Genomic DNA, 24,370 nt, shown 5'->3' with positions numbered 1-24,370 from the left:
CTTTGGCAATTTAGTCGAGTCTTCCTTTTAAGGAAGCTTGCAGCTCATCCAACATTAAGTGCATGGAATGGTCTGTAGCCTGAGTGGGGTTCAGCACGGAAACAGAGGAAATATTGCCAGTCTCCAAACAAGCGCCATATTGGGCCCTCATCGCCGTGGGCGATGTGGACGAAGTTCAAAGTCTCGTTCCTTTGGGCTCTGGCTTTTCCCCCTATTTTGTTGTCATATCAGGCTAGGTTGTGGCGCACTGTTTGGAGTGCTGTTTTCATAAGGAATTTGTTGTGACGCTGTTGGCACCTGTTCTGTCCGGGAGCTACAGATCTGTACATCTGCTCACATCAAGGTTCAGGCCATGCCCCACTGTGTGCCTATTTCTTTTTATTTTTTTATTTAGCCCTTTAAGACCGGAGGGCGTACAATTACGCCCTATTTTAAGCGGCTCTAAACGCCGCCGGGCGTAATTGTACGCCCTCCGTTTTTTTTCTTACTTACCCGCCGGCGATCGCGGTTGGGGGTACTCCCAGGGAGCCCCCCGCGGCACATCCGACGTCCTGAAGCCCTCCCCCTGGCCATGTGAGAGTGAGGTCCTTGCGAGGACCTCACAATCACATGGCCGGGTTAGCTGGCTCAGGCATTGCCAGACAGGTAGTCCCCCTGCTGGCTGGAAATCAAATAAAAAGAATTAAAATAAGTGTAAAATTTTTTATATATATATATATATATATATATATATATATATATATATATATATATATATATATATATATATATATATATATATATATATTTGTGTACGGCACATTCCGAGGACGTAAGGAAAACAGGGTTAAAAATAAGTAGTTCCTTAATAGCAAGTCAGTTGAGGTGTGCCGAAACTGACGTAAGGTTAGGCCTGTAAAAGAGGGCCCACCTAGGAAAATGATAAAATTGAGGGTGCGGTGGGAGGGGCACTTCCGAGATCGTCGAAGACAGGTAAGCAGGGGCTCACTGGGTTTAAATAGGGAATTTAAGTGCCTCCCACAATTACAGGCCAAGCCTTCTATTTGTGTACGGCACATTCCGAGGACGTAAGGAAAACAGGGTTAAAAATAAGTAGTTCCTTAATAGCAAGTCAGTTGAGGTGTGCCGAAACTGACGTAAGGTTAGGCCTGTAAAAGAGGGCAAAAATAATAACCATTAAAACAAAATGCGTTTATTAAGCGGTACATCATTTAGTCATATCACAGAAAGCCAGCCTTATCTCTTTCTCTGGATTGGGAATGTATCTGTTGTATGCGGATGATTTCCACCTCCCCATATTTTTAATTATGTGTGTCGGTACATGATTACCTGAGGCAGCTGTGGCTGCTCCAATACGAAAAGAATGGCCCGAGAATGAACGTGGGTTTTGTCCCAAGCGGAGTAAAAGGGTGCGTATGTAAAGCATGAAGATTTTTGTGGTCAGGGGTTTCCCTAGTATAGCTAGAAGTGGGCTATCAGGAACGGAATTAGCTTGGGCTGCTACTAGCTTATCCAATACACGGACGGGACACCATTTGGTTGAAGTGGGATAAAAGTTAATTTCCACTGGTGGGCCTGTTTGGCTTGTTTTGGTACGGGTAACGGACAATGTGTAGTGGTCTAGTTTTTTAATTAAGTGTTTCTTTTGGAGGCACGAGCTGAAATCAGAAGCTCTCTCTACAGTGAATTCTTTGGGTCTCAAGAAACCATAAAAGGCTAGATAAGCCGCTGATTTGATAACGAGGTTTGTGATATGTTCGAAAGGGGACGTGTCGAGTACATCGGATATATTCTTAAATAGCTTACTATCTATGGGTAGGCGTTTAGTGGGTATGTGTACTGACAAGTTATGAATGCCTTTGAGGACACTTTTAAGAGGGTAGGAAGATAGGAAAGGAGACTTGTTGGGAAAGGAGGTTAACATGTAGTGTTGGATTCCCGTTAAGTAGAGTTTGATTGTGTTGTAAGCTAGATTAAGAGAAAAGTGGCAAAAAGTTGTGAAAGCAACCATGGTTTCAACAGAAAAAACATTTATTACACAGTAATTACGAACGAAACACATAAACAGTTCATATGCTCTGTAATAGGCTTTCCTTGTGTTAAGGGATAGACCCGCCTGCGCAAGCGTGCCGCTTAGTTGTAAGAGAGAGCTTAACGCATTACCAGGTCTTCGAATTTTGGAGGTACCCTGGGTTGCTGGGTAGCTGTAGGATGTAGTCTGAAGAACTCCTGCAAATTGAAGCGTGACAGAGCATCAGCGGCAGTATTTTGTATACCTGGGACGTGAACACAGGATATGCAGAACTGGAGATTAGCTGCTAGCCAAGTGAGTCTCCTGACTAGGTTCATGATCGTGAGGGACTGAGAGCGGCCCTTGTTAATGATGTTACAGGTAGCTAAGTTATCACAAAAACACCTGACTGACTGCCCCCTCCACTCTACCCCCCACGTGTAAGCTGCTGCTACGATAGGGTAGATCTCAAAAAGAGAGGAGGTGGTACTGAAACTCTCGAGTGATGTGGTTTCGATCGGCCAGGAGTCGTACAGCCACTCGTCTCCAAATATGGCCGCATAGCCTAAGGTACCTGAAGCGTCAGTCCAGAGTACTGGGGAATCGTCGGAAACGGGGGGAGCAAACAGTGACCTGCCATTCCACGAGGAAAGGAACAGCTGCCACATTCTCAGGTCAGCTGTAGCTGACTCGTCTAAGGGTGTAGTGGAGTCATCGTCAGGGAGACCGTGCAAAAGTGAAAGGATTCTGGAAATGAAAGACCTACCCTGTGGAATTATTCTCATGGCGAAATTAAGTGAGCCTAGAAGTGACTGTAGCTGTTTCCTGGTGCAAGTGCCTAGTGACATGCAGGTGCTAATGTAAGACAGAATTCGGTCTACTTTCTCCTGGGGCAGGCTGGCGTGCATGGTGACAGAATTGAGTGTAATCCCCAGAAAAGTAATTTCGGTTTTGGGACCTTCAGTTTTGTCCAGGGCTACGGGGACACCTAACTCTTTAAAGAGAGTGAGCAAGTGATTAAGGCTGCGTGGAGTGCAGTGGTGTGGTTCAATGGTGAGGAAGTCGTCTAAATAATGAATGACAACTGGGCATCTGCAGAAGTTCAGGAGAAGCCATGTTAACGTTTCGGCGAACAGGTCAAATAACTTGGGGCTACTTTTGGAGCCGAAAGTAAGCCTGGTAGCGAAATAGTAGTTGTCTTGCCACTTAACTCCATGCAGATGCCAGAGTGATCGATGAATGGGAAGCAACTTAAAGGCGTTAGTAATATCTGACTTACTTAACCAGGCTGCCTTCCCGGAGTTAATAATCGCTTGAATGGCATCATTGATTCTAGCGTACTGAAGAGAAAAATCTTCTGACGGGATTAGTGCATTCAGGCTAGGTGTGGGAGAGGCGTGTGGTGCAGAAAAGTCAATAATAAGTCTCTTTTTGTTGTTAAACTTCCCCGTGGCGATACCTAGAGGGTTAGTTCTCCATGAGGAGAAAGGAGGAGTAGTGAAAGGGCCTATCATGAAGCCGTTATCTACTTCTTTCTGTAAGAGTACTTGTAGGGTGTCGGGGTCTGTGAGAGCTGACTGAAGGTTGGGGCACTCCAAGATGCCTGAGGGGAGAGAGACAAAGCCTGTGTGAAACCTGTGAGTGAACCCTGACGTGAGAAATTCCACCAGATGTAAAGAAGGATGATTAGCCAGGTAACGTTGTAAACTCGGTATGTTTATTGGAGTGGATGCCTTTTTAGGGTACAATTTGTTAGGGCACATCGTCTTGGCATGTGCCCTGAAACAAAGCAAGCACACATGCAGCAGTCTACAAGCACTGTAACTACAACCCCCAGCATTGAAATTATTGCAGACCTGAGCTTTGCCCAAGAACACTATTGGCCTGCCTAATTTGTCTCTTATTTCCTTCTGGTTGGAAGTTGACTGAAAATCGGAGTTGGCGTTACTGGTAGAGGGGATAGCTACATTTTCAGGACAGAAATTAATCGAGTGAGCTGCAGACGAGCATATGGCACAGGAAGGGGTTTTGAGACCTGCAAAATGCATAAGAAACAACTCCGTGTCCAGCTGACCCCAGTCCGTGACTGTATTATACTGAGACAATGAAGCGGCTGACCTAGAGGAGAATGACTTGTGATAGTCGTAAAAGGCAAAGCCCCCGTACTTATAAGCTAGCTCTACCACCTTGTGTAGGTATAAGTCTAGCTCCTCTCTGCGGAGGGGAAAAGCAGTACAGATAACGTCTCTGTATAGGCCAAATGCCAAGACAAACTCGGGAATGTTAAGTTTCCTATTCAACCTAGGGTCTCTGGCCCTCATTACTACTGATAGATCCTCAAACGTGTACGCCCTGTTTTCTACCACGTCTTGAGCCGCTATCAGTAGCGAGGCCAAGTTAACATCCTTTCCCTCTATGATGTCACGTCTGAGAGACTGCGGTATTAGGTGAATAGGATTAATAACGTTAGTAACTTTCCTAGCCGGTAGAGGGTTACTGTTACCTCCTAGGGCGGGCGTGGGTTGGGCAACCGGCCCGGGAATCTCGGGGACTGTAGGAACATTATTAGCTTCCAGGTTATCCAATCTATTATTGATAGTGGCAACTGAGGACACTAGGGAGGCCATCATGGCTATTAAGTACATTAACCTGTGAACTAGGGCCAGGCCTTTCGTTATCCTCAGTAGTTCATTCTTCCTGGCTGAAGCCGGATAAGGGATATTCCTCTTTTTTAGTTCAGCGGTAATCTTAGGGATAGTCCAGGAGCGATAGCTGGAAGCTGGACTTGGAGGGGTTGGTTGCCTTCTCTGTGTGCCTGACCTGAGAGGGGTGCTGGTAACCGACAGATTGTCTTCTAATATCGAAGCGTTGGACATTCTAAGGGGGGCAGAGAGGGTGAGTTTAGTACTGAAATGTAAACAGCTGGAGGGACCCCGCTTACTAGGTTAGTGCCCATAGGCGAAATTGTATTAACTTAGCTTCAGTTGGTGGCAGATGAGGCCCTAACTACTTGCCAAGTGGCTATGAGAGGCACTAACTATGATTTGGCTCGTGGGGCCTTGGTGCCACTGAGGTGGGTGGCGGGGTGTTGGCCTCTCGGTGACACGTAAAAGAAGTAAAACGTTTGGCCGTGACTGGTGAGGCCCTAACTAAGTTTTGAAGCAAGGCTATAGCTATGCGTTGGGACGATTGGCCTGAACCTCCGAACGTAAGGGCTGACCTTATGCCTTGCGGGACCTCTAAACTTATAGGCAAAGAGGCCTATGGGAACATACCTAAGTTGGCGGGAGAATTACAACTAGTCCTCAAACCCCCCCCCCCCCCCAGGACACACCAATAACATACCTGCAGAGGAAGGAATACTTTACTTGACCTAATAATGGACTATTATCCTGAAGGGAACCAACGGAACTAAAGGGAAAGAAACGTGACCTATTTATGAAACGTACTATTTAATTACAATATACACACAAATGAACTGGGTGACACAGAGGCCTACCTCTTTAACAAAGCTGCGAACACGTATACCCGCGAAGGGCCACTTGCGAGAAGTGTCAGTACTAGTAAGGACTACAACAGAAAATAGGACATGAACAGCCATTAAATCAATGGAAACAACATACCCCCTATTATTCTACTTTGCTATTTATGACTTTAAGGGGACCATATAAACCACTTTAAATACAGAAGTTTAGAATACTGGGTAATACAACAAAACCGCCTAAACCCCTCTTATAAACGTAACTACTAAATTTATTGCTAAAAATGTGAACAATATCCAGAAAACGAAACAGAATGAAGGTATTGCACCAAACTGAATGAAAAACGTATGGCAACCCGGTCCGGCTAAACGAGACTACGAGGTGTAAGTGTAACTGAACGTGTTACACTGACCGAGATTGCAGGAGCGGAGTGAAGCCGAGCCCGTGAGCGACAGGGCTAAACTTACGATTTCGATGCCGTCCGTGTGAGGCAAAAGCGTTATACTCACGAATACAGCCGCAGAGCGTTTGAACCGGGCTGCCGGCGGGCGGGAAACTGACGTCACGGATCTGTAAACCGGAAGTACACTGAAGCACTTCCGAGATCGTCGAAGACAGGTAAGCAGGGGCTCACTGGGTTTAAATAGGGAATTTAAGTGCCTCCCACAATTACAGGCCAAGCCTTCTATATATATATATATATATATATATATATATATATATATATATATATATATATATATATATATATATATATATATATATATATATATATATATATATATATATATATATATATATATATATATATATATATATATATATATATATAATTATACATATGTATTAATATCAAATTACACGTAGACTGATACTGATTAACTATATATATATTGTTATTGTTATATATATATATATAATATAAAAAAGGATATGTCAATACGTAAAAAAATTAAATAAAAAATAAATAATTACAAAATATATAGATGTGTGTTATTTCGTTCTAACTATTGTGATATTAATATATATTTATATCAAACTACACGTAGAACGAAATAATATATATCTATATACATAAATATATACATATATATACATACCTATATATATATATATAAAAAAAAAATATATATATATATATATATATATATATATATATATTAATTCTACATATATATTTGTAGTATTTTTACATAATTAGGTATCCTAATTAATTACAATTAGCGGGACCTGCCTTACAACCCATGTCGAAAGTATAGGGAATTTAATTTGCTAGCACTATATTTAACCCTATAACTTTCCAAGACACCATAAAACCTGTACATGGGGGGGGGGGGGTACTGTTTTACTCGGGAGACTTCGCTGAACACAAATATTAGTGTTTCAAAACAGTAAAATATATTACAACGATGATATCGCCAGTAAAAGTGAAGTTTTTTGCATTTTTCACGCACAAACAGCACTTACACGGACGATATTATTGCTGTGATACTTTTTTACTGTTTTGAAACACAAATATTTGTGTTCATCGAAGTCTCCCGAGTACAAAAGTACCCCTCATGTACAGGTTTTATAGGGTTTTCAAAAGTTACAGCGTCAAATATAAGGCTTGTTTCATTTTTTTCCACATTAAAATTCGCCAGATTGCTTACGTTGCCTTTGTGACCCTATGGTAGCCCAAGAATGAAAATTACCCCTATGATGGCATACCATTTTCAATAGTAGACAACCCAAGGTATTGCAAATGGGGTATGTCCAGTCTTTTTTAGTAGCCACTTTGTCACAAACACTGGCCAAAATTGGCGTTTTTTGCATTTTTCACACACAAACAAATACTAACGCTAACTTTGGCCAGTGTTTGTGACCAAATGGCTATTAAAAAAGACTGGACAGACCCCATTTGCAATACCTTGGGTTGTCTACTATTGCAAATGGTATGCCATTATGGGTGTAAATGTATTTCCTGGGCTACTATACAGTCTCAAAGGCTATGTAACCAATCTGGCGAATTTCAAATTCAAATGTAACACGCTATATTTGACCCTGTAACTTCCCAAAACACCATAAAACCTGTACATAGGGGGTACTGTTTTACACGTGAGACTTTGCTGAATACAAATATGTGTATTTTATTGCAGTAAAAGCAAACCGTATTATGACATTGACAGTTAAAATGTCATGTAGAACTAAAAAAATAAAAATTTCTTATTTTCTCCCATTTTTTTCATATTAAATTGTTTCATAGCTAAATATTTGATATTAAATGAAAGCCCTGTTTGCCCTGAATAAAATGATATATAATAAGGGGGGGGGGGGTGCATTTATTATGAAAGAGGTGAATTACGGTTGGACAGACATATAGCGCAAATGCCAGGTTTTGTTTACGTTTTGTTCTGTTCACAACGTGTACATTTGGCTCAGTCCTTAAGGGGTTAATAGTCTTTATTAAGCATTTTAGTTTATATACAACAAGTAACATAAAACTAACTATACAATAAATGGCCTTCACTTTATGTACATATATACAATCTTTTTATAAATCTAAGAAAAGGAACATATGTCCCCATACCAATTTGTACTCTTTGTTTTAGTATAGAATAAATATTGGCCATTCAAGTATTCACAAACATACCTATACACATACAATACATCTTCTTACAGGACAGGACAATACATGCTAAATTCTTATAAATGCCAGAGAGAGGAGGTAATCAACGTTTGTCCATAGCTATGAACCATATACTGAAGATTTGTAGTAACCCCGATCTGCTTAGAGTTATCTATAAGACAATTCTTCTTACCCCATCATCTATAAATTCCAAGCAGGGGTTCCAGATAAATAACTTCTTACACAAATTTTGTTTACTTAACATTAGTTCCATTTTAATCTGGAATTTAAGTTGGTTTTTAACTTGTTCCCGGGGGATAGAATTTCCATTTTTCCAGTTTCTTGATAGGACTATTTTGGTGGCTAAGAATAAATGAGTTATTATGGTTTTGATCTCCAGAGGCATAGGAGACCAGTTTAGATGAAGTAAAACTACTTCTGGGGATATTTTCAATACAAAATTTAAATTTATTGAAATAAATTGACGTATTTCTACCCATAGATTTTTATTTTGTGCAGTCCCACCAAATATGCTTCAATGTTCCTGTGGTTAATCCACACCTCCAACATAGATGATCTGTTGTGGGGAACATCTTATTCATTTTTTTTCTGGAACTAAATGCCATCTATTTAATACTTTAAAATGGGATTCCAATAGATTTAACGAATGTGTGATTTTAGAAACCTTTGGCAGTGAAGAGACTCAATTTTTTATTTCTATATTAATAATCAATTATTTTTTTCCAGGTATTTAGAGCTGTAGGGATTTTTCCTTTATTGAAGGATCTACTCAAAGATGGAGCTTTTGAGGAAGGGTTCTCTAATGGTTGTGAATTAAATAATGTAGTTATTCTCTTAACTATAGAAGACTCTGATTTTATTAAAGGACCACTATAGTGCCAGAAAAACATACTTGTTTTCCTGGCACTATAGTGCCCTGAGGGTGCCCCCCTCCCGCCGGGCTGGTTGGAGAGGAAGGTGTTAAACCTACCTCTTTCTCCAGCGCCGGGCGGGGAGCTCTCCCCCTCCTCTCCTCCTCTCCTTCTCTTCTGCTGAATGCGCACGTGCGGCAAGAGCCGCGCGCGCGTACAGCCAGTCTCATAGGAAAGCATTTACAATGCTTTCCTATAGACGCTGGCGTCTTCTCACTGTGATTTTCACAGTGAGAAGCACGAATGCGCCTCTAGCGGATGTCAATGAGACAGCCACTAGAGGCTGGATTAACCCTAGTGTAAACATAGCAGTTTCTCTGAAATTGCTATGTTTATAGAAAAAAGGGTTAATCCTAGCTGAAGTGGTCTGGGTGCCTATAGAGGTCCTTTAAATTAGAAATTAAAAAGTTTTTTTTATTCTTAGAAAATGTAATAATTATTTTGATGGAAGATTAAATTCATTCACCAATTGGGTGGAAGGTTTAAGTTCCCCATTTGTTAATAGCTGACCAATACTTGTTATTCCTGCTTGTGCCCACCTGTTTAAATTTAGGTCACAGACTTGTTGTTCAATAAATTCCAGATGATTAGGTATTTTATTTTTGATCTTTAAAGGGACACTATAGTCACCTGAACAACTTTAGCTTAATGAAGCAGTTTTGGTGTATAGAACATGCCCCTGCAGCCTCACTGCTCAATCCTCTGCCATTTCGGAGTTAAATCCCTTTGTTTATGAACCCTAGTCACACCTCCCTGCATGTGACTTGCACAGCCTTCCATAAACACTTCCTGTAAAGAAAGCCCTATTTAGGCTTTCTTTATTGCAAGTTCTGTTTAATTAAGATTTTCTTATCCCCTGCTATGTTAATAACTTGCTAGACCCTGCAAGAGCCTCCTGTATGTGATTAAAGTTCAATTTAGAGATTGAGATACAATTATTTAAGGTAAATTACATCTGTTTGAAAGTGAAACCAGTTTTTTTTTCATGCAGGCTCTGTCAATCATAGCCAGGGGAGGTGTGGCTAGGGCTGCATAAACAGAAACAAAGTGATTTAACTCCTAAATGACAGTGAATTGAGCAGTGAAATTGCAGGGGAATGATCTATACACTAAAACTGCTTTATTTAGCTAAAGTAATTTAGGTGACTATAGGGTTCCTTTAAGATTGTTTTGATTTTTTCCAATTCTTCTACAGATGTGTTAAAATTATATCAGTATATTCTCTTTTGTCTGTACTCATGGTATTTCAGACCAAACGTACTAAATTCTGGACATCCCCTGCTGTGGCTTCCATCATATACCATCCTTCATTTCCATTGTTGGATATTTGCATCCTATATACATGCAGAATTATCGATGCCCTATAGTTATTTTGAATAATGGGGTATGCCATTCCACCCTTATTTAGCTTTTGTGCAAGTGTAAATTGGCTTAATCTTGTTTTTTTACCTTTCCATATATATTACATAAAACGTTTTTGGATAATTTCCAGCCAACTGTTGGAAATATATAGTGGTAACATTTGAAACATGACTTTATTACATTGATTCTACCCCAGAAAGTTATTTCTAAGTTTTTACATTATTTTAACCATCTATAATTTTTTTGTAAAAGATCCAGAAAGTTTATCTCCATGAATCTGTTGATATCTCTAGTCAATATTCTTAATCTGTTGATATCTCTAGTCAATAGAAATAGTGTGCATATTTCTTCTTTTTTTTTTTTTCCGCACACATTTCGTTTTCATGCGTCCTGGTGTTAATGACAGCGATTTTTTCTGAATGACAAATATCAGTGTACATGGGATTTGGCATTGCTGCTCCCTGGTTTCATTAAATATACTATTAGTTGGTGGTCTATATGCTGGTGTAGCCATATTTAGCTCTGGAGCTTGTGATCAGTGATACTGGGGGGACATGTTCAAAGCTCTGTGTGTTTTTGATGATAGGCAGCGCTGTGCTTTGTAATTGGATTTGTCCGTGTAATGTCTTCACAGTGCGTTCAGTGTTTATCCCTGCAGCTAATCAGAGTCTTGCAGAGATAATTAAAGTCTCTCCTCTGTACTATCCTGTGCTAGCTCTGGAAATACAATCTAACAGTGTTTTGTTTTTTTCTTTTGTAGACTTAAAACCAAAACATCTGCCAAATATGGCCTGTCTGCCCAGCCTCGCCTTGTCGATATCATTGCCGCAGTCCCTCCTCAGCACCGCAAAGTTCTTGTTCCGAAGCTCAAGGCAAAGCCAATCCGGACAGCAAGCGGGGTACGTGTTGGTGAGAATGTTTGAATGAAATGCAATTGTCATCAATCACAATGGAGAAGAAAAAAAAAAAACTGTAAAAGCAATGCCCATGGAAACCAGAAGATTTGACAGTAAATTTCATGAGTTTCCATAGATACTGCCTCACATACTTCACTTTTCTAAATCTACCCCACCGTGGTACAAAGCCATGTGCTATGTGTTTTAGAAACAGACATTGTGCCATGAGATAGAAATAAAAATGAGTAGATTAGTGTAAAAACCCCAGTAAATAAAAAGAAATTGGGGGGTTTGTGTGTACATTACATTATAGATTATGTTTCCGTGATCTGTAAATTTCGATACCTTTGTAAAAGATCTTTATGGAGGCGGCCGGCTGAGTGAGCATTGTAGCCAGCTGCCCTGGACTTCATGGAGGCGGCTGGCTGAGTGGAGCATCAAGGTGGTTGGCTGGGGCAGCGTGCGAGGGAGCAGTGATCTTCCAGCGGCTCCTCTCTGCTCCCTCGCGCTGTTTAATGATGCTGGGAGCTGGAATATGATGTCATTCCGACCCTGGCATCACAGGGAGCAGATAGTAGCTGCATGGTAGATTACTGCTCCCTCTCACACAGGAAGAGAGAGCAGCCCCACTAGACCCCAGGAAAAGTCCACTCTGCTCTCCCAAAGGTAGAGAGGCTGGGTGGAATAAAAAAAAAAAAAAAAAGAATTGTGAGTGTTAGAGAAAGTGTATGCATGTCTCTGTCAGTGTGTGCATGCCTCTGTCAGTGTGTGCATGTGTGTCTGTCAGAGAGTGTGTGTCTGTTTAGGTACCTGCGATCACGATTGGTGTTTTTACTCACCTTTTTTTCCCACGCAGGTTTTGCCATGGCTTGTCCTGCCTCCATTGCCGAGTTCATCAATCTTTATGATCTCCGCTAAGTCAATGCTTTCCCAAAGGAAAGCATTGGGAGGATATAATGCATAATCTCTATGGGTAACATTCAGCGCCTCCATGCAGAGCACTGACACAGGACTCTCTAGTGGCCGTCTGTGTGACAGCCCCTAGAGGTCTTAGTAGGCAGCAATGTGAACACTGCCTTTTCTCTGAAAATCCAGTGTTTACATTGAAAGGCTACAGGGACAGACTATAGGCACCAGAACCACTACATTAATCTGTAGTGGTTCTGGTGACTATAGTGTGCCTTTAAAAAAAAAAAAAAAAAATGGTTCCTAAGTTTGTTTTTTTTTTTTAGCTGGCTCCTTTTTTTTTTTTTTTAGCTGGCTCCTAGATTCCAAACACATTTGTCAAGCCCTGCCTTAGTAAGCCTAGCATGCTAGTTATTTATCGTAGTCTGGAATACTGTGCGAAATTCAAAAGGAAGTTTTACAATCCAAAACTCTCATCTATCTGGGAACATTTTTTTTTTCTTGACCAATTGGCATGATTCCTTTTATGTCTTGGTTGGAAACAGACCACAGACTGGCTCCTTCTGGACCAGGAGTGAGCACAGGATGGGCGAGCCAAGAAACATGTATTGCAGAAATTGCTGAAATACCTAGTGAGAGAATGTGTATCATGGTAAAATAGTCCCTAATGAATAGCTGTGAGATTTCCAAACCTATTGCACTTGTCTGTAAAAGGAAAAACTTAAAAATGAAATAAATGTCGGTTTCTCTAGGTGAATTTAACTAGAAACCTCGCCATAGTTGTCAATATCTAGAGAAATCACGAAATCAGAGCAGTTGTAGTTGGAATGTTGGCCCCTTGGTGGCGATGTCATTGTTTGCTTGTCCAGATCGCTTTCTACGTTTCTGTTTTGCCTCCTTCAACGAAATGTGTGCCTTGCTTGTGCCAGGATTGCAGTTGCAGTGTAAATTACCAAATCTATTTGAAGATGTACTCCATGTTAACATGTGCTTCTCCTTTATTAATGAAATTATGCTTTATCATATCAAGGGCAAAAATTAATTAGGACCTTTTTAGCTATTTAAAGAAATCTCTGTGAGCAGGGCTAACAGCAGTAACCCTGTGATTCCCTCCAACTCTGTTACATAGTATCCCCTGCCTTGGGGTGTAATGTTTGTCCCATGCTCACTTGGAATACACAATTAGTTTGCTTCACCCAGCAGAAGAAAGACATACATGAATGTATTAGTATAATACAGGGCATCATACTACGGGGCATCATTCAGTCAGCGCAGTCTGACTTAATTTGACTACGTCCAGCCACCGTACCTCCTGACAATGACGTCACACCTTTTGGTCCAATGAGGAAAAAAGGCGGCCTATTTAAACTCGCCTCAATCGGGAAGCCGGTTCCCCCTGAAGAGCCTGTGTTTGGTGAAACGCGCGTCGGGGCTCGATATTTGATCCGGTGTTATCAACTTTTATTTTATTTGATTTACTGCTCGTGTGACCTTACACGCTTAATCTAATCTTATAATATCTGAGCAATTTGAGCCATTTATGCTCAGTTACACCGAGGATCACTGGACTCTGATCTTAGGTTCCAGTCAGCATCCCAGTTTGTCTATTTGTACAGCTAGAGCTAGGTGCCCACGAAGGCACAGCTTAGAATAGCCGCCAATAGCAAGTAGCATCTTATTATACATTTAGGTGCCCACGAAGGCACAGGATATTCCTTGCTCACTAGATGGTCTGTTAAATTGAACGGCCAGAGCTAGGTGCCCACGAAGGCACAACTGAGTATAGCCGTCAATAGGCAGCAACAATTTTGTTAACCGTTTAGGTGCAGACTCAGACACAGGAGTTCTCTTGCTAACCGGACGGCCTGTTAATATACAGTTTTTCTGTTAACCAGTTCGGTGCCCACGGAGGCACAGGTGAAACATTCCACGAACTGATCTGTCTATCAATATAGGTGGCAGTATTTTGTTAACCATTTAGGTGCCCACGAAGGCACAGGTGATATTTTCTGTCCACCATATGGTTTGGTGTGCCCCTGTAGGCACAGGCGATACCTTTCGTTAACTTATGTGTTTGGCAATATTGGTAGCAGTACATTGTTAACCATTTAGGTGCCCACGAAGGCACAGGTGATACCCTCCGTCAACCGATGTGTCTGGCAATATTGGTAGCAGAACATTGTTAACCATTTAGGTGCCCACTAAGACTCAGGCTATACCTTTCGCTAACTATATGGTTTGTTTATCAGCACGGCTATAGCTAAGCGCCCACCAAGGCATAGTCGACAACAGCCTATTACAGCAAACATTATCCCGCCAACCATTTAGGTGCCCACATAGGCACAGGATATCATTCACTAACCACTCGAATATTTTTCATTGGCATAGTCCATTAGGTGCTTATGTGTGCCCAGTACATCGAGTACTACCATAACCTTACGAGAAGCCTTGTGCCTTTTGAGGCAAAACTTAGGATACGGGTATAAGACGATACTGTAACCACAAGCACCGTAATTGTACACTTATATACAGACACTACCACATGTACTTTACTAGCTGTATACTAGGATATATCTCTATACAGACACTGTTATATACAGTTTACCATTTGCATACTGGGATGCTGACCCACTACTATACCCTCTACTAATATAGGGACGCCAGAGTTAACTACAAGCGTTAACTTTCCCTAAGAGGTTATAAGTTTTAAACCTTTATATGTTGCACAGCGCACCCACCCACTACTAAGTTCCCACCTTATACCCGGAATTGACTACAGTTTTCCCCTATTCTCTTAGAGTTAGGGGTATTTCTGGCACATTGTAGCCACACTGTCATTTCCGTCTGATACTCCAGTTACTCTGCATCCACACGTTACGATCTTGCCAGTCAATCGTAACAGGGCAATCATATCGTATGCATTGTACTACTTCTGCTGTGGGGACTAACTTACTAGTGTAGCGTGGTTCTTGCCCTGTCCTTTGTCCATTTATGTTTTGTTTATTGTCTTCCCGTCTGTACCCATTTTCACGTAGTTTGTCTAGCTGCAGCCACCATGTCTGCCTCAGGTATCCATTACTGAGACAGGAGTGACTAGCAACTTCGTCAGTCATTGTGTGTGTCTTGAATATTTTATTAAACCATATACCGTATATACTCGAGTATAAGCCGACCCGAATATAAGCCGAGGCCCCTAATTTTACCCCAAAAAACTGGGAAAACTTATTGACTCGAGTATAAGACTAGGGTGGGAAATGCAGCAGCTACTGGTACATTTCTAAATAAAATTAGATCCTAAAAAAATTATATTAACTGAATATTTATTTACAGTGTGTGTGTATAATGAATGCAGTGTGTATATGAATGCAGTGTGTGTGTATGCAGTGTGTGTATAATGAATGGAGTGCAGTGTGTGCGTATGAGTGCAGTGTGTGTGTATGAGTGCAGTGTGTGTATAATGAATGCAGTGCAGTGTGTGTATGAATGCAGTGCAGTGTGTGTATGAGTACAGTGTGTGTGTATGAGTGCAGTGTGTGTGTATGAGTGCAGTGTGTGTATGAGTACAGTGTGTGTGTATGAGTGCAGTGTGTGTGTATGAGTGCAGTGTGTGTATATGAGTGCAGTATGTGTGTGAGTGAGTGCAGTGTGTGTGAGTGCAGTGTGTGTGAGTGTATGAATGCAGTGTGTATATAATGAATGCAGTGCAGTGTGTGTATGAGTGCAGTGTGTGTGTATGAGTGCAGTGTGTATGCAGTGTATGTATAATGAATGCAGTGCAGTGTGTGTATATGAGTGCAGTGTGTGTGTATGAGTGCAGTGTGTATGTATGAGTGCAGTGTGTATGTATGAATGCAGTGTGTTTAGAATGAATGCAGTGCAGTGTGTGTATGAATGCAGTGTGTGTATGAATGCAGTGTGTGTATGTGTGAGTGCAGTGTGTATGTGTGAGTGCAGTGTGTATGTGTGAGTGCAGTGTGTGTGTGTGTGTGCAGTGTGTGTGTGTGAGTGCAGAGCATTGGTGGGGGTGGGCATTTTATTAATTAATTATTATTTTAATATTTTTTTTAATGTTATTATTTTTTTAGGTAACTATTTTTTTTCTTTTATTATTATTTGTATTATTTTTTTTATGTTATTATTTTAATATTTTTTTTTCTTATTATTATTTGTTTTCTTATTAATATTTTTATTTTTTCGTCCCCCCTCCCTGCTTGTTAGCTGGCCTGGGAGGGGGGCTCTCACTCCCTGGTGGTCCAGTGGATGGGCTGTAGGAGGGGGCTGTCAGGAAGCTGTAACTTACCTTCACAGCAGCTCCTGTCAGCTCCCTTCTCTCTTCTCCGGTGCGTGCAGCTCCCAGGTCAGCTCCCTCTGCAACTCTCGCGAGAGTTGCAGAGGGAGCTGACCTGGGAGCTGCACGCACCGGAGAAGAGAGAAGGGAGCTGACAGGAGCTGCGGTGAAGGTAAGTTACAGCTTCCTGACAGCCCCCGGTCCATGTCTGTATTATGGCAATGAAAATTGCCATAATACAGACAACTGACTCGAGTATAAGACGAGTGAGTGTTTTTCAGCACAAAAAATGTGCTGAAAAACTCGTCTTATACTCGAGTATATACGGTATATATATTTTTTCTAATGATTTTTTAACGATTTCCTATACACGATTTAGAGACAGCCTCTTCTCTCTCCTTTCGCATCTATCTACTTAGGGTTATCCCCTGTGCTGTCACTTTATATAGGACCAACCCCCTCAATATATACATTTACTCTCAGGTTTCAATACCAACTTTGGTCCACTTTGGAGATCTATCAGCCTATACATTAAGATTCTCACTGGCTTTTCTAATATAAACTGTTAAAATTCTCCAAAACATTCAAAAGAGTGCCTGTTCTTATGACTGACCTATTGGAGAAATTGGGTGATCCCAATTTAGAACATGACGACATTACCAATGTTTTTTCGACTAATCCACTTGCCAATAACGACACGGTAAATACTGACATTAATCTCTCATTTTTTGCCATCCAAAAACTATACCAGGAACAAATTAAAAGTTTCTGGGAACTTACGAGCCTAAAGCAATACTCACAACAAAAACTAGTACCTAGAGGCCTACGCCCTGACATTTTGTTACCGGACAAAATCAAAACTGAAGAACAGCTCGATGAGTGGAATACAATTCTACTGAGCTGTTCTTTTCGGTTAATGGAATTCCTGATTAAATTAGAAACTACTATCTTTGATGATACAAGTGTTAAATTACAAAATGAAATCATTAAAATAAAAAACTTCAAATCTGACAATCTCTATATACCTATGGAAAACAAACTCCAGACTAACATCACTAGCTTTAGACAGCACTTAAAAATTAAGAAACACCAGAAGTTTCAACGAGACTTCAAGGATTTCAAAAACGGTGACATTTTCAGACAAAAAAGAAAATACAACAGAAGACCAAGTAATTATAGGGGATCATCCTCTGGGGAGACGGACTGGTCTGACCAAGATCAATCCTCTAGAACTAGATACAAATCACCAGCAAATAGAAGCACTGAACGCAATAGGGATCACAGCACCCAAGTCTATCAGAATAGAAGCATACTTAGGAACTCAGACAAATCTGTTTCCTTTTTGGATATTCCCATTCCCTTGGAAACCAACAACCCAACAACCCAGTCCACTGCACAGTCAGCTACTTTTTTAGAGCAGGACCCCCCACGACAACAACGGGGGAGACTCAGGGACAGGGATCGGTGGGCATACAAAACCCAGGGCCGAACACAAAGGACATAACTAACAACAGAATCATAAATCTATCAGACTATACACTGTTAACACGTCATATCACCCTTCTCAGCAAGGGACTTTCCTTTGTGCCAACTCCACTGTGCAATAATTTCAACTGGTCGAAAGACATTAATTTATTCGGTAGAAAACTCGCCCTAAACATCATGCACGCCAGACAGGATTTACAACAAGCAAATGACCTAGGTCTCTCCCTAAAGGACTATGAGTTATCTAAAATTCTGACCAGCCTCCAGGAGGAACAGGATCCTCTCAGACCCCTAACCAATTTGAAACCACCTAGTTGCTTCACACCAAACTTCAAAGACACTCCTCATGTGGATCTCTTTGTTGAGATGTCCCTAAATCAGTTTGAAATGACAACCGACCATACCCCCATGCCTAACAACCTAAGCTCGCAAGAACGCCTGGCATTAAAAGAACTCACATCACTTGAAAATATTGTCATTAAACCAGCAGACAAGGGGGGCAATATTGTTTTACAAAACAGACAAGACTATATCAACATGTGTATGACACACCTAAACGACACTCTATCCTACAGGACCCTCCCTTCTGACCCCACTACCAAATTTCTAACCGAGCTGGACACTATACTAACGGAAGCTAGGACATTGCAGGTTATTACCTCGGATGAATTTAAATTTCTGATACCTCACAAACACCCAACAATCGCCACTTTCTACTGCTTACCTAAAGTGCATAAGGGCACCCGTCCACCACCAGGGAGACCGATAATATCGGGCAACAATTGTCTCACTGAACACCTTAGCCAGTACATGGAAAAAATCCTACATCCCATTGTACTTACGCTACCCTCGTACTTACAGGACACCAAGACTACGTTGCAACTTCTACAAAATATGACGGTCCCCCCCTACACCATGCTAGCCAGTCTGGATGTGGTCGCCCTATATACCAACATACCGCACCATATGGGCTTGAGAGCGTGTGAACACTTCCTGGAAAAAACTTCTTACAATGATTCTCAAAAGAAGTTTTTTATCAATGCACTTAACTTTATACTAACTCATAACTATTTCACTTTTAATGGACAGTACTACCTACAAACATCCGGGACTGCTATGGGCACTACTTGTGCACCCACATATGCCAACTTGTTCCTGGGATGGTGGGAGCAACAGATCGTCATGTCAGACAAATTTGTCCAGTATCACGACTATATCTTGAGCTGGCACAGATACATTGACGATCTGTTGCTCCTCTGGACAGGTCCCATCCACACTTTTGAGGAGTTCGTACAGACCCTGAATGACAATGAGATCAATTTAAAACTCACTCACGTGATCGACGATCATGAACTGGTATTTCTAGACCTAAAAATTATACTTACAGAAGCAGGTACCATCCAAACCGAACTATTTCGCAAATCCACCTCGACTAACAGTCTTCTCCACTGGAAAAGCCACCACCCCTTCAAATTAAAAGCATCCATTCCTTTCGGCCAATATCTACGGGCAAGAAGGAATTGCTCTGAAGATTTGGCATATGACAGAGAATGCAAACTGTTAAGATCCAGATTCAAAGAGCTAGGATATCCGAACCGTATCCTTAAACAGGCATTCCAAAGAGCAAGCGGAATCAATAGACATCAGAGCCTCACCACGACCAAACCAAAAGTGGATTCCAAAATCCCCAGATGTGTCGCGACCTTTGACCAAGGCTGGGAGACAATGTCAAATATACTTCACACCAATTGGCCTATTCTGCTTCATAACCCACTCCTTAAAAACATTCTGCCAAACTACCCTCCTCTTACAGCACGGAGACCCACCAACTTACAAGATCGTCTGGTCCATAGCCACCTGCCACCATCACCCTCACCCGGTAACTGGTTATCTAGCACCAAAGGGACGTATAGATGCGGCCACTGCAAGGCTTGCCAATACATTACACCCTCCAAGACTGTCCATTCAACACAATCTAATATGACCATAACCACGAACGCTTTGGTTAATTGCAGCACCACCCGGGTGGTATATTTGATTACTTGCAGCTGTGGAACACAATATATCGGCAAGACCTTCCAACAATTTCGTAGAAGGATCTTGCAACACATCAATTCTGTCGATAATACCATTAATCCTACACCGGTGGCCAGACATATCAGGAATTTCCATGACGGCAAACCTGAAAATCTCAAGTTCCAGGCAATAGAAAAACTATTGCCAAATCCAAGAAAAGGCAATTTTAATAAAACACTATTACAAAAAGAATCCAAGTGGATCTATCTCTTTAAAACGTTGGCCCCATCGGGATTGAATGAAGAATTTAATTACACCGCATTCATTCACCGATGAAGAGCACTCTAGACCTCCTCTATCATGCATTAACACTTATACTGCATTCACACTATTGAGATTCCTCTTAGTTAAAGTACTCTCTAAGACATACATCTAATGATATATTCTTCCTTTATGACCAACCACAAAACACTTTGTGACCTATACACCATGTATTTTCAATCGTTACTATACTCCTCACCCGGACTGCTGATTTATCATGCCATATAACCTAACCAAATGGGCAAAGGGACCTCTCTCTTTCAAGACCTGTGTCCCCCATCAAGGGGAACCAATTTATCATTTATTAATTTTTATATATTATACACCATCATGTTATCATGCAGGATGCACTATTCCCATCTCTATGAGTTCCCCCCTTTCAAATCAGCATCTTTCCGGTTATCACCTTTTGAAAATACCAACCGATCACTACGGGGCATCATTCAGTCAGCGCAGTCTGACTTAATTTGACTACGTCCAGCCACCGTACCTCCTGACAATGACGTCACACCTTTTGGTCCAATGAGGAAAAAAGGCGGCCTATTTAAACTCGCCTCAATCGGGAAGCCGGTTCCCCCTGAAGAGCCTGTGTTTGGTGAAACGCGCGTCGGGGCTCGATATTTGATCCGGTGTTATCAACTTTTATTTTATTTGATTTACTGCTCGTGTGACCTTACACGCTTAATCTAATCTTATAATATCTGAGCAATTTGAGCCATTTATGCTCAGTTACACCGAGGATCACTGGACTCTGATCTTAGGTTCCAGTCAGCATCCCAGTTTGTCTATTTGTACAGCTAGAGCTAGGTGCCCACGAAGGCACAGCTTAGAATAGCCGCCAATAGCAAGTAGCATCTTATTATACATTTAGGTGCCCACGAAGGCACAGGATATTCCTTGCTCACTAGATGGTCTGTTAAATTGAACGGCCAGAGCTAGGTGCCCACGAAGGCACAACTGAGTATAGCCGTCAATAGGCAGCAACAATTTTGTTAACCGTTTAGGTGCAGACTCAGACACAGGAGTTCTCTTGCTAACCGGACGGCCTGTTAATATACAGTTTTTCTGTTAACCAGTTCGGTGCCCACGGAGGCACAGGTGAAACATTCCACGAACTGATCTGTCTATCAATATAGGTGGCAGTATTTTGTTAACCATTTAGGTGCCCACGAAGGCACAGGTGATATTTTCTGTCCACCATATGGTTTGGTGTGCCCCTGTAGGCACAGGCGATACCTTTCGTTAACTTATGTGTTTGGCAATATTGGTAGCAGTACATTGTTAACCATTTAGGTGCCCACGAAGGCACAGGTGATACCCTCCGTCAACCGATGTGTCTGGCAATATTGGTAGCAGAACATTGTTAACCATTTAGGTGCCCACTAAGACTCAGGCTATACCTTTCGCTAACTATATGGTTTGTTTATCAGCACGGCTATAGCTAAGCGCCCACCAAGGCATAGTCGACAACAGCCTATTACAGCAAACATTATCCCGCCAACCATTTAGGTGCCCACATAGGCACAGGATATCATTCACTAACCACTCGAATATTTTTCATTGGCATAGTCCATTAGGTGCTTATGTGTGCCCAGTACATCGAGTACTACCATAACCTTACGAGAAGCCTTGTGCCTTTTGAGGCAAAGCTTAGGATACGGGTATAAGACGATACTGTAACCACAAGCACCGTAATTGTACACTTATATACAGACACTACCACATGTACTTTACTAGCTGTATACTAGGATATATCTCTATACAGACACTGTTATATACAGTTTACCATTTGCATACTGGGATGCTGACCCACTACTATACCCTCTACTAATATAGGGACGCCAGAGTTAACTACAAGCGTTAACTTTCCCTAAGAGGTTATAAGTTTTAAACCTTTATATGTTGCACAGCGCACCCACCCACTACTAAGTTCCCACCTTATACCCGGAATTGACTACAGTTTTCCCCTATTCTCTTAGAGTTAGGGGTATTTCTGGCACATTGTAGCCACACTGTCATTTCCGTCTGATACTCCAGTTACTCTGCATCCACACGTTACGATCTTGCCAGTCAATCGTAACAGGGCAATCATATCGTATGCATTGTACTACTTCTGCTGTGGGGACTAACTTACTAGTGTAGCGTGGTTCTTGCCCTGTCCTTTGTCCATTTATGTTTTGTTTATTGTCTTCCCGTCTGTACCCATTTTCACGTAGTTTGTCTAGCTGCAGCCACCATGTCTGCCTCAGGTATCCATTACTGAGACAGGAGTGACTAGCAACTTCGTCAGTCATTGTGTGTGTCTTGAATATTTTATTAAACCATATATATATATTTTTTCTAATGATTTTTTAACGATTTCCTATACACGATTTAGAGACAGCCTCTTCTCTCTCCTTTCGCATCTATCTACTTAGGGTTATCCCCTGTGCTGTCACTTTATATAGGACCAACCCCCTCAATATATTAGTATATCATGCTATAACCTGTGTGTTTTCGTCTAATTCAGTGTGCTAGACGTTCAGCTAGGCTAGGGCAATACTGTCACTGACTGAACTGTGCACATAGTAATCAACTTTTAGAATGATGTGGCCGTAACTAAGGAAGCGACATATTGTTTAACATTTTGCAAAACTTTTCACACAAAAGCCCTACAAATATTTCAGCATTAAAAATTTTTAATTTTAAGAACTGGAAAACTGTCCGCTCTTTACATTGGGAGGCTTTAACCCAGACTAATTAAAAATGACATGAGCTAATTTAGTTTGACATAGTGCCAAGACGGGCTTATCAGATGGAAGACAATCTCATTTTAACCCTAAATTTAGCTCTGTTAGTTATTGGTAAAAGTACATTTATATTAAGTTTTTGAATTTACAGGGAAAAAAAAAAATTAATAAGAAAATATATAGAAACTGCCTGGTTCCTAACTATGGGCTCATAGTTTGTAGGGAAATCTGTCTTGCCCTGGTATAATCAGATATGCCGCAGGTGAAATAAACTCGACATTATGTTCTAATAGAACAAAGATGGATTCTCAAAAATCCTGTCTGAATCGTCGCACAAATAATTCATTCAGAGCTTTTAAAGCCAAGTTACCAATTCAGAGATTGTTATAGCAAAGATGAAAGGATGCGCCCACCTCAGTGATTAATTTCACGCCATTAACTCTTGTATAATGCTCTATTTCAGATCGCGGTGGTCGCGGTTATGTGCAAACCTCACAGATGCCCTCATATCAATTTTACTGGAAACATCTGTGTGTAAGTACAGCATTGATTGGTTATTATTTGTATTTCATCAGGTGTTTAACCAGAGAGACCGCCTCGTGATTCATCTTGTTTTCACATCTTAAAGAAAATGAACTAAACGAATAATTGCAAGGTTACACAAATAAAACAAATGTGTTGTTATCAATCATACATGACAAACAAACACTGCAGAATTCACTTTCTTTGCACGTGGTATAATGCAATTCAGTTTGACAGGCTCAGGCAAGTTGAAACAGTAGGCATCTTTTTATCATTCATCATGTGTACACACAAACAATAAAACAAAGATATATAAATCCATAAAGAGGAAAATAAATTGTAACTGTGAATTTAGTCAAAATGTCAATGTTTTGAAACTTTTGAACTAAATGGCAGTGGACTGTCGAGATTGAAGGTGTATATGCGCTGCAGATGGAAGATTTTTGGGCTGTTCTGATTAGCAGACTGATTAAGGATGTATGTTAGAGATATGAGTTTAGAGATAGGAAGGAAGGAGTTAGAATTCATGCTTTAGTGATTTTGAGACATCTTTGCAAGTGTGACAGACCTTCTGTACTCTGACTGAGTAACTCCTCTCGGTCCACTTCCAAGCCACTTGCAGGGACCCTGAAACGCTTCAGCCCTTGTCGCCGAAGCTTGACTGGGGTCTCTCCGGAGCTCTTCCTACCGACCAGGCTGCAGCTCTTCTTCCAAGCAGGTATCGTCCCCTCTACCTATTCCGTTGCAGCTCTCCTTCCAGGCAGGTATCGTCCCCTCAGCCTATTCCGCTGCAGCCCTCCTTCCAGGCAGGC

General features: G+C 41.3%; 1 protein-coding gene across 1 annotated transcript in view; it reads left to right on the top strand.

Annotated features, from left to right (window-relative positions):
* Nucleotides 1–24,370, top strand: part of ELP3 (elongator acetyltransferase complex subunit 3) — a 157,583-nt gene that overhangs the window by 16,640 nt on the left and 116,573 nt on the right. Inside the window, exons 3-4 of the mRNA XM_063442001.1 lie at nucleotides 11,156–11,294; nucleotides 23,500–23,570. Coding sequence (XP_063298071.1) covers nucleotides 11,156–11,294; nucleotides 23,500–23,570 — 210 coding nt within the window. The remainder of the gene's footprint in view (nucleotides 1–11,155; nucleotides 11,295–23,499; nucleotides 23,571–24,370) is intronic.

This window comes from Pelobates fuscus, chromosome 2 (genome assembly GCF_036172605.1).
Source record: "Pelobates fuscus isolate aPelFus1 chromosome 2, aPelFus1.pri, whole genome shotgun sequence".
Classification (NCBI taxonomy): domain Eukaryota; kingdom Metazoa; phylum Chordata; class Amphibia; order Anura; family Pelobatidae; genus Pelobates; species Pelobates fuscus.
This window is presented reverse-complemented; position numbering and strand designations above follow the sequence as displayed.